General features: G+C 43.0%; 1 protein-coding gene across 1 annotated transcript in view; it reads right to left on the reverse strand.

The window, feature by feature from the left end:
* LOC137321923 (fibrocystin-like) overlaps window positions 1–19,878 on the reverse strand; it is a 440,431-nt gene that overhangs the window by 330,388 nt on the left and 90,165 nt on the right. The window contains exons 26-29 of the mRNA XM_067984789.1: window positions 15,265–15,370; window positions 11,151–11,423; window positions 1,383–1,513; window positions 306–444 (exon numbers count right to left, since the gene is read on the reverse strand). Of these exons, the coding sequence (XP_067840890.1) occupies window positions 306–444; window positions 1,383–1,513; window positions 11,151–11,423; window positions 15,265–15,370 (649 nt within the window). The remainder of the gene's footprint in view (window positions 1–305; window positions 445–1,382; window positions 1,514–11,150; window positions 11,424–15,264; window positions 15,371–19,878) is intronic.

Below are 19,878 nucleotides of genomic sequence, written 5' to 3' on the forward strand. Positions count from 1 at the left end.
TAATTTTTCAGGAAACAGGGGCAGTTTTAACATTTAAACACGTATCACACCTACATTATGTTTTATTCTTTTTCACAAAATTCCAATTAATAATGAGGCAAAAGAATTATGTTAAAAGCAAAATACTGCTACAGAATAAATCTGAAATAAAAACAGAAAATGCTGGAGAAGCTCAGCAAGTCAGGCAGCATCAAGAATTATGTTGATAGGAGACACAAAAAAAAGGAAATATATAACACTGTTGGAGCTTTTTGTTTACAAAGGCCAGAAATTCACAGTTCACAGTCAAAAAGCGAAGGCCACACCTGCTATGTTGCTGTAGTTCCTGCTGAGAGACAGAATAACTGGATTGAGGGCTGGGTCATAATCGAAAGCATGTGGTAAAATTGTTGTTTCATTTCCAGCCATAACAGTAATATTCACAAGACCGTCCTCCCCCTGACACTGAAAGAAACACAGAACATGGTTAGATCACGTAACTGTGCTGCTGCAGTGTGTCCAGTACTGGTCTGCAGTGAATTCAATATTGCGCATTACTGTATTGAGTGCTGTTCTTCAGCATATCTAATGTAATGGTACAGTATATCCAGTATTGTGCTGCAGGGCTTTCATGATGGTGATGCAGGTGTTATGTTGTTTTCATTATATTGAAATCTGAACCTAAAGACAAACTACTTGTATAGAATGACCAGATAAAAACTAGTCCTGGCAATAAATTAATATCTTGGAATTGAACCTGCAGCATGTTATTACTATTTAGAATATATAACTCTCACCTCCCTTGATCGATCATGAGGTATGGTTCTGCTGGTGCCGGCAGTCCTGCAATGCCCTATCCTAGTACCCATTTTTCATGTATGATCCTTGGGAATAAGCACTGGTACGGTATTCAGCTGTGGCGGCCATTTCAGTCAAACCAAATGCTCTCCTCACCCAGTGTCTTTGTGTATGCACTTTTCCAGCAGAGGTCACTGGATAGCAATCGGATATTGACTGCTAACTGGGCAATAGGTACGCTCCAGTACCATAGCCAAGTGAGTCTTCATGTCTGAACCTAGACAGTGAGTGTCCGTGGGCTTTTTACCCACAAGGGACTTCACAACCAAGCCATACATGCCAGGATTATCCTCCCAGCAGCGGTGTTCTGGGAAGGAGGAACCTCCACCCACCTGCCCCTCCAACAGTGCCAAATCCCAATCCATTCTCCTGGGTTGAGTCTCATCACCCATGCATGGATGTCTATGAAGCAAACACTACAATAAACAAAGGTAAATTGAGACTGACAAAACAAATAAGAAAACTGAGATGGATAAGCACGTTGTGCTCTCTATACAAATCTGAAAACTTCTACATATCTATAACAATCAGTCTAAATGACCTACCTTTGTTGGTGCTGTACACTCAATCCAGCTTGAGTTGCTTCTGGTCCTGTTTACCACACAGGGTTGAGATCCAAACCACACAAGACTGAATGGATCCAGATTAGTTCCGATGAGTGTGACTGGTATTCCACCTGCATAAACCCATCCAACCCCATTGTTAAATACATTTTGTGGGTGCAAATTACCCATTTTGTATTTGCATTGATCATCAACATTGCAAACAAAACAGAAGAATTAAAAGCAGCAAAATTTAGACATATACAGTCCTTAATAATAAAAAGAAACTACAAATGGTTCTGCCTATTGATGTCAACCGGAAAAAAATCGGGTGAGGTGTAAAACAGGCTGTCGATTTGTACCATCCATTTTGCGCTGGTGCCAAAGACTAGTTTCATCCCCTTGATCTCTGTTCATCATCGCCTCACTACAACACAGCCAAGATCAAGATCTCAGTGGTGAGGCAGATCACAGCTTCAAGCCCATATTCCCATGACTCTAACACTGTTAGCTCTGGTACTCCAACCACAATTTGTCACCATGCCACTGCAGTCATCCCATCTGTACAATAGCTAACAATTGTCATGCTTTTTGGGAGATATTCCTTATCTTGTGTCCCAACTTCACCTAATATGTGATTTTTAGAACTGTACCAAAAATGCACTAGAATTGGCATGAAGCATCTCCTCAACTCACCATAACTTAAGTACAATGCTTCTCTGCCTCCCAACCCTGCCTTATCTCTTCTCCCTCTACCTATCGAACACTTGCCAGCTTCTCTTCAATCTACTGCATGTTTGCCTGTAAAGTATTGGCAGGTATCCTGTACTCATATTTTAATAATTCATGTTCTTAGTGTTAAAGATTAAAAATCTTCACTCTGATTCCATTATTCCAAGGAAAATGGTCCCGGGATCGCTGTGAGTGTGAATAAACTCATGCAACTAGAACGGGGAGGAGACCTCGCTATGTTTAATAAATATAATCGGCCGCATATAGGGATGTAAAACATTTGAGGCCTCTTTCAAAGCTAAAAAATAGCAGTTTTCAACCTTTGCCAAAGCTATATGTGGGGAGGGGAAAGAACTGATGAAAGGATAGGTGATGTTGAAACAACAGACAACGCAATATGGAGGCACAAAACAGAGTCTATGGGCAAATAGCACAGCGGCACTGCTCCCTAGAAACTTTAATGCAAGGTAAGACTAACCAACAGCAACCATGTACCATGAAGATGGCACATGTCACAAATTGTTGCCTGTCAACCTATTCCTTATTTATTGTTTATCCATGCCAAACCATCAAACAACCTGCCAGCTCACGTCATTTCATCACATGCATAACCATAACCTCAGCAGGGCACACATTCAAGATGCAATGTACAATTGAAAACCTTGTCAACCTTACAGGGCTTCAGGTTGGATACATGACAGCCATCAGCGAACCCCTGCACTTTGGGAATTGCATCAATCTGTGACACTGGTGGAAAGGAAATAAAAGTCTTGGCAGTGCTGACCAACACATCAGTTACTTTTTTGATCCATGTACTGCAAAATCGGGTTTTACAAGGCAGGAATGAGCCATAGGCATAATTGAGGGCAGTGATGATCTTGCCCACCAGTGGCAGTGCTGTCCATATGTTGTACATTTGCTGCAGGTGACCTTGTTGCAGATGACAATGCTCAGTCCCATGTAGCAAGCTGAGGCAGTATCCTGGGTCATTGGACCATGGGTGTGCCAAGGTCAGCTGACTGGTCCAAGGCCTGCTGATCTTCCTGGCAGGCCTTCCTTCACCTTGTAACAATTCAACCACAAAATACTATATTTGAGGTGCTTTAAAAACAATCTTACCTTAAGGAGTGAAAAAATGCTTTTCTTATTCAAAAAAGAATGATTAATAAAAATTTCAGCAATATAGAAAAATATTTAACAATAAAACATTGCACTACAAAAGCACTGTAAATATGACAAAAAAAATCCCAAAAATTAACAGCTCTTGTACTCAAGGAGCTTCCCTTGTTCCCATTTCAAATGAGTTTGGAAGGGCAAAAGAGCAAAACTGACATAATTACCACTCAATTGTGTTACATTTTCATCTCAATATGTTTGTATTAAATTTGGGGCCTACTGAAGCTCATGCGGTGAAAAGACAAACGCATTTTGAATCACCGAAAATAGAACGTGGAATTCACAGTATCATAGTAGGTACAGCACAGGAGGAGGCCATTCGGCCCATCGTGCCTGAGCCGGCTCATTGAAAGAGCTATCCATTTAGTCCCACTCCCCTGCTCCTTCCCCATAGCCCTGTAATTTTTTTCCCTTCAAACATTTATTCAATTCCCTTTTGAAAGTTACTATTGAATTTGCTTCCACCGCCCTTTAAGGCAGTGCATTCCAGATCATTGCAACTCGCTGCCTAAAAAAATGTTTCCTCATGTCGCCTCGGGCTCTTTTGCCGATCACCTTAAATCTGTGTCCTTTGGTAACCGACCCTTTAGTCACTGGAAACAGTTTCTCCTTATTTACTCCATCAAAACTGTTCATGATTTTGAACACCTCTATCAAATCTCCCCTTAACCTTCCTAAGGAGAACAACCCCAGCTTCTCCAGTCTCTCCACATAACTGAAGTCCCTCATCCCTGGTACCATTCTAGTGAATCTCTTCTGCACCCTCTCTAAGGCCTTGACATCCATCCTAAAGTGTAGTGCTCAGTATTGAATGCAATACTCCAGCTAAGGCCTAACCAGTGTTTTATAAAGGTTTGTGTATGTGCACCCCCAGGTCTCTCTGTTCCTGCACCCCTTTGTATTGCCTCGCCTTATTCTTCCTACCTTTCATCCTAAATTTCATCTGCCATGTGTTTGCCCATTTCACTAGTCTGTCTATGTCCCCCTAAAGTCTGTTACCATCCTCCACATTGTTTACTACATTTCCGAGTTTCGTGTCATCTGCAAACTTTGAAATTATACCCTGCATACTCAAGTCCAGTTCATTAATATGTATCAAAAAGAACAGTGGTCCTAATACAGAACCCTGGGGAATACCACTGTCTACTTCCCTCCAGTCTGAAAAACAACAATTCACCACTGCTCTAAGCTTTCTGTCCCTTAGCCAATTATGTATCCACGTTGCCACTGTCCCTTTAATCCCATGGGCTTTAATTTTGCTAACAAGCTTATTATGTGGTACTTTATCAAATGCCTTTTGAAAGTCCATATACACATCAACCGCACAACCCTCATCAACCCTTTCCATTACTTCATCAAAGAACTCAATCAAATTAGTCAAACATGATTTTTCTTTAACAAATCCGTGCTGACTTTCATTTATTAGCCCAGACATTTCCAAGTGCCAATTAATTTTGTCCAGGATTATTGTCTCTAAAAGTTTCCCCACCACCGGCCTCAGGCTGACTGGCCTGTAATTGCCGGGTTTGTCCCTCTCCCCTTTTTTAAACAGGGGTGTAATATTTGCAATTCTCCAGTCCTCCGGCATCACTCCCATATCTAAGGAGAATTGAAAGATTGTGGCCAGAGCCTCCGCAATTTCCACCCTTACTTCCCTCAGTAACCTAGGATGCATCCCATCTGGACCAGGTGACTTTTCTACTTTGAGTACTGCCAATCTTTTAAGTAGCTCCTTTTCATCTATTTTGATCCTATCCAATATCGCTATGACCTCCTCCTTTACTGTTACAATGGCAGCATCCTCTTCTCTAGTGAAGACAGATGCAAAGTATTCATTTAGTGCCTCAGCCATGCCCTCTGCCTCTACAAGAAGATCTCCTTCTTTGTCCCTAATCAGTCCTATGCTTCCTTTGACTAACCTTTTACCATTTATATGTTTATAAAAGACTTTTAGTTCCCCTTTTATGTTAGCCACTGATCTATTCTCATACTCTCTCTTTGCCCCTCTTATTACGTTTTTTTAAATCTCCTCTGTACTCTCTGTATTGAGCCTGGTTCTATACTGTATTATGAACCTTACATTCATCATAAGCCTCCTTTTTCTGTTTCATTTTAATCTCTATATTTTTAGTCATTCAGGGAGCTCTAGCTTTGGATGCCCTTCCTTTCCCCCTCATGGGAATGTATCTACTCTGTACCCGAACCAACTCCTCCTTGAAGGCCTCCCATTGATCAATTACTGTTTTGTCTACAAATTTTTGATTCCAACCCACCTGGGCAAGATCCCTTTTTAACTCATTGAAATTTGCCCTCCTCCAGTTAAGCATTTTCACATTTGATTGTTCCTTGTCCTTTTCCATGGCCATTGTACACCTAAAGAGATTATGATCACTGTTCCCCAAATATTCCCCAAATGCTCCCCTACAGAAACATGCTCCACCTGTCCCACTTCATTCCCCAGAACTAGAGCCAGCACTGTTTCCTTTTTGGTTGGGCTGGAAATACACTGTTCCAAAAAGTTCTCTTGAACACATTTCTGGAATTCCTCCCCCTCTTTGCCCTTTACACTGTTACTGTCCCAGTCAATATTGGGATAATTCAAGTTCCCCCATTGTCACAACTCTACAGTTCTTGCATCTTTCTGTAATTTGCCTGCAAATGTTCTCATCTATCTCCTTCCCACTATTTGGTGGCCTATAGTATACACCCAGTAGCATAAGAGCTCCTCTATTATTCCTTACTTCTAATCAAATAGATTCTGTCTTTAACCCCAAAACTACATCATCCCTTTCCAGTGCTATAATATTTTCTTTTATCAATACCGCCACCACACCAACCACTTCCCCCCCCCCTTTCTTTCCTTCCTTATCTTCCCTGAATACCTTGTAGCCAGGAATATTAAGTACCCTATCCTCCCCTTCTTTGAGCCAGGTCTCCGGTATTGCCACTATATTATAGTCCCATGTGACGACTTGAGCCTGCAGTTCACCAACCTTATTTACCATGCTACGTGCTTTTACGTACATGCACTCCAATCACATCTTAAACTGCCTCATATTTGCTCCCACTCTAATCCTTCCTATTTCTGAATTTCCCTTTACTCTAGTAAAGAGAAGTTGCAGACCAGAAATAAATGAGTGCATGGCCTGCTCTCTCAATTCAGTGCTCCATCTGCACCTGTCATGCATCTTCTCTCCCAGTGCGCAGAATTGCAGAATCAGCCTTACAGTTTCAATCCATAGTCTGTGCTGAGTTAGCTGATCTGACCTGGGGCAGCAGTGGGATTGCTACAATGGGCTTCTGTGCCCTGAGCTAGGGAACGGGGAAAGGCAACAAGAATTCTTGTTCCTGATCACTATCCATTCACCTCTACTGGTAAGTGTGAACGTGTGGCTATCGACTGAGGACATGATCAGGTTCAGCTGGAGTATCACAACGGAGGAATTACCCAACGACACTTAACTTGGGCAAGGAACCGAGAAGCTGGCAGCACCCATCTCCCTGAAGCCATGCAAGAGTTAGCGCCTTCAGGAGAGGAGGGCAGAAATTAGGGGAAAAAACATGTTGTATAATGAAAATAAATATCATAACTTCATAATAATATGAACATTGAACTCTAGATACATAATAACCAAATGGAAGTTAATTAGTCAATTATCAATACCATTGCATGTACCTCACAGTATTAGTCAGTGCATGTAACACTACCTGCTACAGTTCCAAAGATTATGTTGAATATTTCATCTCAGAAATAACTGGCTTGTCAAAAGGTTAGCTAATATGGACACAGTAAGTGTTTGGTCCCACTCTTCAGATTTCTGGCAGTGTGTCAGAGAAAAGATTTTACTTTAGTCCATTAGCTGGATAATTGGTGCACAATTGAAATTAAAACTGTTCCATGCAACTTTCATGCAGTACTGTTCAAGATACAAAGCACACACTTAACTACAAGAATATTTCTATGAAATGACTATTTAGAATAATTCAATATTCAATTAATTGTTTGAACATTTGAGTAACATTAATTACCAAAATAGGTGCTTGGCTCAGAACAATTCCATCAAATTAGAGATGTTTACGCAAATCTCTGGAATGTATATTTTTTTAAATTATTAGTGTGATCCCTGACAGCCCATCCAACACACACAACCTGAAAAGTTGTAAATTAATCTATTAAATGGACTCAAGCTCATAACAGAGGTGAACAATCAGATTAGATTTAATTACTTTACACTTCAGAGGTGAATGTGTGTTACAGACTGGCCAGGGAAACAGTAAATCGGGATCGTGGACACTAAATTGGGCCATGTAGCACCCGTTGTTTCGGTGCTACTCAGCCTCCTGGAGATCCAAGATGGCGTCTTGGATGCGCACACCGCCGGATGCCATCTTGCTAAAGCGTTTAGCGCAAGCGCAAATAACAAATGCTGGCATCATGTAAAGTAGGGAGAAAATGCATTTGATCAGTGTGCATTGCTGATTTAGAAAAATAGAACAACTTACGGCAGAGGAGACAGCCATTCGGCCCATTTAAAGTGATACACGCCATTTTGGCACTTAACGCACTACTCAATGCACTGTCTTAACTGCAACCATCTAAAGATGTTTTAGAGTGCCTGGAAGACCCCCCACCAGCGCTATTTAAAGGGACCATACAGGATTTACAGGTTAGTTGCTGGATTATTGTTTCTGGCTGCTGGTGCATTTGTACCTGTTTTTGGAGGTCTCCTATACTTGAATACGAGGACGCGGGAACATAGCCTAACATTTAGAGTCAGGACGTGCAGGAGTGAAGTTAGGAAATGCTTCTACACGTTAAGGGTGGGAGAAGTTTGGAACGCTCTTCTGCAAACGGCAGTTAATGCTAGCTCACTTGTGAATGTTAAATCTGAGATTGATAGATTTCTGTGAACCAAGGGTATTAAGGCTTATGGGGCTAAGGTAGGTATATGTAGTTAGGTCACAGGTCCACCATGACCTCATTCAATGGCGGAACAGGCTCGAGGAGCTAAATGCCACTGGCACTTACTGCCTCCTGTTGCGTGCCCCTTCTCCTGCAAGAAAGCGAGACATGTGTCTGGGAGATGTGCCTGTCATGGTTGAATAGTTGCCATTGTGTGTTTGGCCCGTGAGTTATGGGTGGCCGGCTTGCAACAGGGTAATGTGTAAGGGTAAGAAGAAGCAGCTAATTGGAAGAGTTGCGTACTGATTGAAAAAGTTTGTTGGTATGTGGGTGATGGAGGGTGTAGTGCGTGGAGCAATGGATGCAGCTAGTGGTGCAGTTGGTAGGAGACGCCACTTGACAGTTGACCTCACTCACCTTAACCACTCATGTCAAAGCATTGAACTTCTTCCTGCACTGCATCCATGTTCGTGGTGCCATGCGACTGGCATTGACTTTGTCCCCTGCTGCATCCCACTGCCTTTTGAGCATATGTCTGGAGGACCTCTTAGCCCCCACCCCCCTGTGGATATGGGATAGCCCTCCATCTGTCCACCTCTTGGACCAAGGCCTCTAATGCATCATCAGCGAACCTTGGTGCACGCACTCTCGCAGGCCTGGTACAAACTTGGACCAGCAGATTGGTAAGGTCTGGCATGCAGATTGGAGGATGTAGGATTTAGTGGTGCGCAACCTTTATTCAATGTTTTAAAATAACTCAACAGTTTGTGAACATAGGGACGGGACCTGCATCTGTGTTTTACGTGTGCGATATCTGATCTCCATTCAGACTCCATGCAGACAGCAAACTGTTATTTTTAGCAAATTACAGGTACCAGCTACCATTAAAAGATTTTGGCTGGCTGTCAGAGAGACAGCCTGCCTTTAAGAGATTCAGACTCCCCTGATGGTGGAAAGTTCGAATGTCATTCAATCCTTGTGACAACGCAGGTTTTTAACACTTAGCTGAGGTAAGTGTTCTTTTTTTACTATTCGTTCATGGGATGTGGGCGTCGCTGGCGAGGCCAGCATTTATTGCCCATCCCACATATTTCCAAGTCGGGATGGTGTGTGACTTGGAGGGGAACGTGCAGGTGGTGTTGTTCCCATGTACCTGCTGCTCTTGTCCTTCTAGGTGGTCGAGGTCACGGGTTTGGGAGGTGCTGTTGAAGAAGTCTTGGCGAGTTGCTGCAGTGCATCCTGTGGATGGTACACACTGCAGCCACGGTGCACTGGTGGTGAAGGAAGTGAATGCTTAGGGTGGTGGATGGGGGGCCAATCAAGCGGGCTGCTTTGTCCTGGATGGTGTCGAGCTTCTTGAGTGTTGTTGGAGCTGCACTCATCCAGGCAAGTGGAGAGTATTCCATCACACTCCTGACTTGTGCCTTGTAGATGGTGGAAAGGCTTTGGGGAGTCAGGAGGTGAGTCACTCGCCACAGAATACCCAGCCTCTGATGAATGCCTCAGTTTCGGGGATTAAACAATTTAACACCCAATGTCAGCAAATTCAAAAGGGAGCTGGATAATTTCTTGGCAGAAGAAGCAATTAAGGGGTATAAGAGATAGAGCATAGTGGGGTAGATCTTGACTTTGTGCGATAATGTAAAATGGGTGATAGTGAGTCGACAGCCTGTTTTACATTTTTATTTCCATATGAAATAAAAATCGGGAAATGTAAAGCAGGCTGCTGATTCGCTATCGCCCGATTTACACTATCACACGAAGTCAAGATCTACCCCAGTATGTTTTTTTTTCACTCTGAAATCAAACTGGACCACGATGATCTTTTCTAGTCCTGTACATTCCTATGTTTCAATTAATTATCACCCTCTCAACACAGTTGGCAATTGATGTTTCACCATCAAAGTTCTGAAAAATTGCATGTGGGTTTTGTGCATTTGTGGAGACTCTTCTGTTTAACAAGGATACTACGGCCGATCATTTTGCTTGATCTGTCAAAATAGCATTCTTGGGCAGACATATTTAGTGCAATCAGCATCCACCACAAAAAGTGGAAGAACAAGGATACATTGCACAAGTTTGAAATAAGTAATTTTCCCCTTTCAGCTTTATGGTATGAAGCAATACTGCTCCATTCAGCTATGGAGGTGGTAGATAACATGGGCTGACAACCGTTACAAGTTGCCTTCTTCATTATCTTTTTTTGTGCTCATTAGGGTAAGAAATGTCAGTATTCAGGAATGGAGAACTTTTCAACTTTAGGCATCCAATATCAGTGTCAAGTATCTCCCACGTTAAATACATGCACAAGTTAGATTTGTGGGAATAGGTTTCAGGAATTAGCAATGTGCTCTGCAGAGCTTTGTGTGGCAGAAGTGCATATCAGGATTTTGAGCACTGTAGTCAGCGCACCGCAGATGATTTTCTCTCCAGTCACATGAAGCTTTGCAGCAGGCGTGCAAATTTGTAAAATCTACCCTGTACAGCATATCTTCCTTTACTGAGCTGCAATAATGTGCCTTAGTGCCAATGTCAGACAACCTCCTACACCAGGTGCTGTAGCTTCTCTGAGAAGCTACTATTTAGTGTTAATTTAAACCAAATTATGGATAGTTTGTGCTATAAATTTGCATTCAATAGGGTCGAAAATGTCTAGGTCCAAGATTATGTTATATAGAGTCCTTCTGAAGAAAGAGGCACCTCTAACTGAGCTATATTTAAACCCAGAGCATTGTCTTAATCCATTTGTGCCACAGAAATGATCTTTGTGTGAGGTTTGTTTATAATGTAATACACAGGTGAGCATTTTTGCATGTTATACTCTTTTCCCTAATTCATAAGGAATAATATAAAAATAAGGAAACAACTTACAGAAGCAACAGAATTACCACTGCAACTGAAACAGTTTAATGAAGGTAGAATGTGTTATATTATTATTTCCAAAGAGTTAATCAACATACCGATTTCTGAACTTGAGGAGGGTTGGATATCCAAAAGCTTAGGTCTCACTGTCACGTACAGCTCAGTCCCATCAGCTCTCATTGCATAACCATCTGGAAATATCAACACACTTAAAGAATACCGTCCTGCTGGAAGCTCAGCCCTGGTACAGCTGATCTGAGTTCTATTGGCGCTGCCCACAACACATCTTGATTGGCCAACAAAGACCTCCACAGCTGATATATTCTCAGTTAAATTTGACCCTGCAATCAGAATATGGATCTGTCTCATCTCTGCATTGAAAAAAAATGGAAAGAATTAATAAATTTAATATGCAATGACTCGTCAAAAGTGCTATATAGATATAGTCCAAAATCAATACAGGTGCAGATGCGATATGCTAACCTAACTTTTATTAAGCAAGAATGGGGATATCACATTGCAGAATCATTATCTATGTGTGTTACTGATATAAGTGAAATACAAATATGACTAGTTCAGATGTATTACTTAAGGTGTAATTTAGTTTTTATAGTGATGCTAATAAAAAACATATCACTTCAAATAAAACTGCTTTCGTCTGTGTTGTTTGATAATGCTGGGAACAGAGACTTTGTGTAGATCTTCACATTGATATTACATCCAAGGCATGCACCATACTCAAAATATCTCATCCCAGGCTGTTTCGAACCAGCAGCTTTAAACATAATAACAAGGGGCAAGTGGAACAAACTTGTAAGTATACTGTATTTTTTAAGAATTTTCTAAGAATTAGTAATATGAGACAAGTTAGTAAAATAATGCTCCACTTTAAAGATAAATGTATGTGGATGTATATCTGCTGGGTCGCTCTACAATACAATGTCACTGTATTTTTAATAAAATGCTATTTCCGAGAAGCTTTGTTAGAAACATTCGTAGGCTCTATGGCTTCTGGTTCTAGAGGACGCTGGTGGGTGGTTCCTATTCATAGAATGGTTACGGCACAGAAGGAGGCCATTCGGCCCATCGAGCCCACGCCAGTTTTTTGTAAGAGCAATTCAGTTAGTCCTATTACCCAACTCTTGCCCTGTAGCAAATATTTTCCCGTTAAGTATTTATCCAATTCCTTTTTGAAACCCACGATTGAATCTGCTTCCACCACCCTTTCAGGCAGCGCATTCCAGCTCATAACTACTCATTATGTAAAAAAGTTTTTCCTCATGTCGCCTTTGGTTCTTTTGCAAATCACCTTAACACGGTGTCCTCTGGTTCTCGATCCTTCCGCCAATGGGAACAGTTTGTCTCTATTTACTTTATCTAAACCCTTCATGATTTTGAACACTTCTATCAAATCTCCTCTTAACCTTCTCTGGATAAACTAACACTTAGAAAGACACGGATTAATCAGGGTCAGGCAGCACAGATTTGTTAAGGGGAGGTCGTGTCTAACTAACTTGATTGAATTTTTCGAGAAGGTGACAAGGAGGATCGATGAGGGTAGCGCAATTGATGTAGTTTACATGGATTTTAGCAAGACTTTTGACAAGGTCCCACATGGCAGATTGGTCAAAAAAGTAAAATGCCCCATGGGATCCAAGGGAATGTGGCAAATTGGATCCAAAATTGGCTCAGTGGCAGGAAGCAAAGGTTAATGGTCGACGGGTGTTTTTGCGACTGGAAGGCTGTTTCCAGTGGGGTGCCACAGGGCTTGGTAGATCCTTTGCTTTTTGTGGTATACATTAACAATTTGGACTTAAATGTAGGGGGCATGATCAAGAAATTTGTGGTTGACACAAGACAGGCCGTGTGGTTGATAGTGAGGAGGAAAGCTGTAGACTGCAGGAAGATATCAATGGACTGGTCAGATGGGCAGAAAAGTGGCAAATGGAGTTCAATCCGGAGAAGTGAGAGGTAATGAATTTGGGGAGAGCAAACAAGATTAGGGAATACACAATAAATGGGAGAATAGTGAAAAGTGTAAAGGAAGTGAGGGACCTTGGAGTGCATGCCCACAGATCCCTGAAGGTAGCAGGACAGGTAGATCAGGTGGTTAAGAAGGCATATAGAGTGCTTTCCTGTATTAGCCGAGGCATAGAATATAAAAGCAGGGATGTTATGCTGGAACTGTATAAAACACTTGTTAGGCCACAGCTTGAGTACTGCGCACAGTTCTGCTCACCACATTACAGGAAGGATGTAATTGCACTAGAGAGGGTGCAGAGGAGATTTATGAGGATGTTGCCAGGACTGGAGAATTTTAGCTATGATGACAGATTGAATAGGCTGGGGTTGATTTCCTTGGAACAGAGGAGGCTGAGGGGTGATTTGATTGAGGTGTACAAAATTATGAGGGGCCTAGATAGAGTGGATAGGAAGGACCTACTTCTCTTAGGGGAGGGATCAATAACCAGGGGGCATAGATTTAAAGTGATTGGTGGAAGGATTAGAGCAGAAATTAGGAATTTTTATTTCACCGAGTGGGTGGTGGGGGTCTGGAACTCACTGCCTGAGAGGGTGGTAGAGGCAGAAACCCTCAACTCATTTAAAAAATACCTGGATGTGCACCCGAAGAGCAGTGACCTGCAGGACTAGGGACCAAATGCTGGAAAGTGGGATTAGGCTGGGTGGCTCGTTTCTCAGCCGGCCCGGACACGATGGGCCGAATGGCCTCCCTCTATCAAATCTCCCCTTAACCTTCTCTGTTCTAAGGAGAACAACCCCAGCTTCTCCAGTCTATCCACATAATTGAAGTCCCTCATCCCTGGAAACATTCTAGTACATCTTTTCTGCACCATCTCCCAGGCTTTCACATCCTTCCTAAAGTGCAGTGCCCAGAATTGGACACAATACTCCAGTTGTGGTCGAACCAGTGTTTTATAAAGGTTCAACATAACTTCCTTGCTTTTGTACTGTAAGCCTTTATTTATAAAGCCCAGGATCCCGTATGCTTTTTTAACGCTTTCTCAACCTGCCCTGCCACCTTCAAAGATTTGTGCACATATACCCCCAGGTCTCTCTGTTCCTACACCCACTTTAGAATTGTACCCTTTAGTTTATATTGCCTCTCCTTGTTCTTCCTGCCAAAATGTATCACTTCGCACTTCCCTGCATTAAATTTCATCTGCCATGTTTCCGCCCATTCCACCAGCCTGTCTATGTCCTCTTGAAGTCTATCACTATCCTCCTCACTGTTTACTACAATTCCAAGTTTTGTGTCATCTTCAAATTTTGAAATTGTGCCCTGTACACCCAAGTCCAAGTTTTCTGAGCAACAAAAGCCTTTTGTCTTCTTGTTCCCTCTATCTTCACGCATTTGTTTTTTTTTTGCCTAATTTGCTGCTGTGTTGCGGCGGTTAAGGTGCTTTGCTGCAATTAAGAATTTATAATTCGATCCTTTTTTTAAAATGTTACTCCCTCAGCAAAGATATCTAGGACCTCCATCAATTTGATATTAGGATCTAGTCTCACACACACATCTATACTTTGTGTTTTGACAAGTGTCAAAAGTGTTCCACTATGCAATGTTTTTGAATGTCTAAGAAAGAGGATAATTTATTACCAGAAGTAAGCACGCCATGCATTTTAAAATTTTCCAGGTGGCAGATCCAATTAAATGTGAATATGTGTGAGGTAATACACTTTAGGAGAAAAACAGAAGGAGAAACACAAGTGGGAAAAACAGGAAGTAAGGGTTAGAGGTAAAAAGAAAACCACAAATGCTGGAAATCTGAAATGACTAATGAAGGGTTACAATCTGAAATGTTAATCTATTCTTCCTCTTGCAGATGTTTATTGGCTTTTGATGCATTTCTAATACTTTGTTTTTATGTTAGAAAATAAGGATTTTTATTTTATTTCTTTTCTGAAGAAAAAATGCAAAAGAATTGTTAACTCTTGTTGTCAGGATTTGATGCAACAAAAAAAAGGAACACAGATACTGAGCAAAAATGACATGGTGTCCACTGCAAAATAATGTGTTTGTTTAATTCTGATAAGCTGGTTAATATTAAAGCTGCCAGGCCTTGGCCTCGGTTGTTTGAAATAGTTTCATGGTTATAGCCTGTGGCAAACATTGTAGCAATTCATCCTAATACAGAGCCATGATTTAATCTACGGGGCCTTTTTGATAGTGAACAGCAAACTGATCCTTACCAACCCAACTTTTAACATCATCAACAAGGGGAGTTGAGTTTTGATGATACTGAAAAGCACAGGATCCTGAACAGCTGGCTGGAATATCGCTTACATGTGCTGTCACCTAAGACAAATTTAGGACAGCGATTATAATTATTATAAGACATGAAAAAACATCTTTATTAATAATTAAAATGATCTGGTGGTACATGTTAGCCACAGTGTGGTAGAACCAGAATTCCCCACATAGATGAGTGAAGAATCAGAGTTCCCCACACCAAGAGAAAAGTATATACAGGACCAGCCCTCATGTATCTATAGCTAGCCAGGTCAAGAGTTACTTTGATGGAGACCCGATAGCCTCTCTATTTGCCCTATCTCTGCTTGGAAGTGACATAGGGAAATCTACCATGGAACAGGAAATTTGTTTTAAAATGGAAAGAAAAAATAACTCTAAATAGATTTACTAAGTTCAGTGATCTTCCAAATTAACAGCAAAGCTTGTAATTGTGAAAACTGTTCCCTTATTAAACCTATATTATTCAAAAGATAAATGGGGCCCTGTCTCTTGGCTACCTCTATCCCAGAGCTGGACAGGAGCAGCACACCTGAAGTGCACTGCACCTGTCCAGGCTCAGGAGTGTTACTATTTCCTGTCCCAGGCTATTAGCAAGGCTTGCAAGCACCTCCGATGCAGGCTGATTCCCTGGCTGGGATTTGTGCCTAAAGATCGGGCAGAAGATTTGTGCACAGTTTCACACCAGGTTTTGGACATTGGGCCTCATGGCTGCTGCCCTGAGTGTCTCAAGACATCCTGGGGCAGGGAGGAAACACAAACACACCTACTGTCACCAAGGACATTTGTGATGGTCCCAGGACCCTGCAAACCCTCCAGTCAATGGTCCCATGCCCCGTAGCCAGTTTTTTGGGGCCTTCCTCCGTTTAGGCATGCCACAGGTGTTCGCACAAAAAAATGAGGCATAAGTGCTCAAAACACCCCCTCATGCTCTTTTGCATACTTATTCTGTATCTATTGCAGGGGCAGGCCCAACTCCCCCCGCCCCTCATCTCCCAGGCAAGCTCTGGGCGTCCTAAGGCAAGGTAAAGGGGCGGAGACCCAATGAAATGGAACTCAGTCCCTTTTTCCCTGGCCTTTGCGTGTGGAAAATGAAATTTCCCCAGGGACGAGGATCAGGCAAACTGACCCCAAAATCCTGAACACACAACTAATATTCAATGGTAAATTTATATTGTTCCTGGAGTTGCCAAATATATAATCCAACTGGTCTTAACAGTTAAAAAAGGCTGTTATAGTTGCTTTTGATAATGTAAAATATCTACTGCAGTACTAATGTAAGGTATTCAATCAGCAATAACCATTAAACTGAAGGGATTGGATTGAAAGTCAATGGAAAATATAATTGGGCAGAGTACAAAACGGGAGGCTGATCCAATCCCATCAATATCCCACTGGGCGGGTTAGGTTAAAGTTTACCCCTTTTGTAATCCTCACCAGAACATATTCAACTGGAGAGAGAAGCAGTGTGATGGAGCAACCTGCCGTTAAATAGGGAATAATGGATAATCAAGAGTAATTGCAAGACACAAATCTCATAATGGGGTTCAAATTATGTGTAAAACCAAGAAAATTTAGCATAACAGAAGAAAAATGATTTTTAAAAACTAGAACTCAAAAAGAGAGAAAATGTAAGAAATTTCTTATAATTCTAAATACATCCAAGCTTATTCCAGCTCCCCTTATGCCTTGAGTGATAAAATTGCCCACATTTCTGGCCCAGATTTGGGCTCATTCCCACAGTTTAGTACTGTAAAGTTATGTTTTTTTTATTCATTCATGGGATGTGGGTGTCACTGGCGAGGCCAGCATTTATTGCCCATCCCTAATTGCCCTTGAGAAGGTGGTGGTGAGCCGTCTTCTTCAACCGCTGCAGTCCGTGTGGTGAAAGTTCTCCCACAGTGCTGTTAGGTAGAGAGTACCAGGATTTTGACCCAGCGGCGACGAAGGAACAGCGATATATTTCCAAGTCGGGATAGTGTGTGACTTGGGAGGGGAACGTGCAGGTGGTGTTGTTCCCATGCGCCTGCTGCCCTTGTCCTTCTAGGTGGTAGAGGTCATGGGTTTGGGAGGTGCTGTCGAAGATGCCTTGGCGAGTTGCTGCAATGCATCTTGTAGATGGTACGCACTGCACCCACAGTGCGCCGGAGGTGGAGGGAGTGAATGTTTAAGGTGGTGGATAGGGTGCCAATCAAGCGGGCTGCTTTGTCCTGGATGATGTCGAGCTTCTTGAGTGTTGTTGGAGCTGCACTCATCCAGGCAAGTGAAGAATATTCCATCACACTCCTGACTTGTGCCTTGTAGACTTTGGGGAGTCAGGAGGTGAGTCACTCGCCGCAGAATACCCAGCTTCTGACTTGCTCTTGTAGCGACAGTATTTATATGGCTGGTCCAGTTAAGTTTCTGGTCAATCGTGACCCCCAGAATGTTGATGGTGGGGGATTTGGTGATGGTAATGCCGCTGAATGTCAAGGGTAGGTGGTTAGACAAAATCTTGTTGGAAATGGTCATTGCCTGGCACTTGTCTGGCACAAATGTTACTTGCCACTTATCATCCCAAGCCTGGATGTTGTCCAGATGTTGCTGCAGGCGGGCACGGACTGCTTCATTATCTGAGGGGTTGCGAATGGAACGCAATCATCAGCGAACATCCCCATTTCTGACCTTCTGATGGTGTGAAGGTCATTGATGAAGCAGCTGAAGATGGTTGGGCCTAGGACACTGCCCTGAGGAACTCCTGCAGCAATGTCCTGGGGCTGAGATGGTTGGCCTCCAACAACCACCTTTCTTTGTGCTAGGTATGACTCCAGCCAATGGAGCGTTTTCCCCGATTCCCATTGACTTCAATTTTACTAGGGCTCCTTGGTGCCACACTCGGTCAAATGCTGCCTTGATGTCAAGGGCAGTCACTCTCACCTCACCTCTGGAATGAAGCTCTTTTGTCCATGTTTGGACCAAGGCTGTAATGAGGTCTGGAGCCGAGTGGTCCTGGCGGAACCCAAACTGAGCATCGGTGAGCAGGTTATTGGTGAGTAAGTGCCGCTTGATAGCACTGTCGACGACACCGTCCATCACTTTGCTGATGATTGAGAGTAGACTGATGAGGCGGTAATTGGCCGGATTGGATTTGTCTTGCTTTTTGTCGACAGGACATACCTGGGCAATTTTCCACATTGTTGGGTAGATGCCAGTGTTGTAGCTGTACTGGAACAGCTCGGCTAGAGGCGCGGCTAGTTTCGGAGCACAAGTCTTCAGCACTACTGGGATGTTGTCGGGGCCCAAAGCCTTTGCTGTATCCAGTGCAGTCAGCCATTTCTTGATATCACATGGAGTGAATCGAATTGGCTGAAGAGTGGCTTCTGTGGTGGTGGGGATATCGGGAGGAGGCTGAGATGGATCATCCGCTCGGCACTTCTGGCTGAAGATGGTTGCAAACGCTTCGGCCTTGTCTTTTGCACTCACGTGCTGGACTCCGCCATCATTGAGGATGGGGATGTTCACTGAGCCTCCTCCTCCCATTAGTTGTTTAATTGTCTACCACCATTCACGACTGGATGTGGCAGGATTGCAGAGCTTTGATCTGATCTGTTGGTTGCGGAATCGCTTAGCTCTGTCTATGGCATGCTGTTTCCACTGTTTAGCATGCATATTGCTCTGTGTTGGCACCTCATTTTTAGGTATGCCTGGTGCTGCTCCTGGCATGCTCTTCTACATTCCTCACTGAACCAGGGTTGATCCCCTGGCTTGATGGTAATGGTAGAGTGAGGAATATGCCGGGCCATGAGGTTACAGATTGTGCTGGAATACAATTCTGCTGCTGCTGATGGCCCACAGCACCTTGTGGATGCCCAGTTTTGAGCTTCTAGATCTGTTCTGAATCGATCCTATTTAGCACGGTGGTAGTGCCACAGAACACGTTGGATGGTGTTCTCAGTGTGAAGACGGGACCTCGTCTCCGCAAGGACTGTGCGGTGGTCACTCCTACCAATACTGTCATAGACAGATGCATCTGCAACAGGTAGATTGGTGAGGACGAGGGCAAGTAAGTTTTTCCCTCGTGTTGGTTCTCTCACCACCAGCCGCAGGCCCAGTCTGGCAGCTATATCCTTCAGGACTCGGCCAGCTCGGTCAGTAGTCATGCTACCAAACCACTCTTGGTGATGGACATTGAAGTCCCCCACCCAGAGTACATTCTGTGCCCTTGCCACCCTCAGTGCTTCCTCCAAGTGGTGCTCAACATGGAGGAGGACTGATTCATCAGCTGAGGGAGGGCAGTAGGTGGTAATCAGCAGGAAGTTTCCTTGCCCACATTTGACCTGATGCGATGAGATTTCATGGGGTCCAGAGTCAATGTTGAGGATTTCCAGGGCCACTCCTTCCTGACTATTTATCATTGTACCGCCACCTTTGGTGGGTCTGTCCTGGCCAGTGGGACAGAACATACCCACATGTAAGAGTATTTAAGTCATAGTGGACTTTTATTATAACACGTAAGTGTGAAGAAGCTGGTTACAGGTGACAAGAGACACCTCCATAATACTTCTTCATTAAGCAAA

This window comes from Heptranchias perlo, chromosome 5 (genome assembly GCF_035084215.1).
Source record: "Heptranchias perlo isolate sHepPer1 chromosome 5, sHepPer1.hap1, whole genome shotgun sequence".
Taxonomy (NCBI): Eukaryota; Metazoa; Chordata; class Chondrichthyes; order Hexanchiformes; family Hexanchidae; genus Heptranchias; species Heptranchias perlo.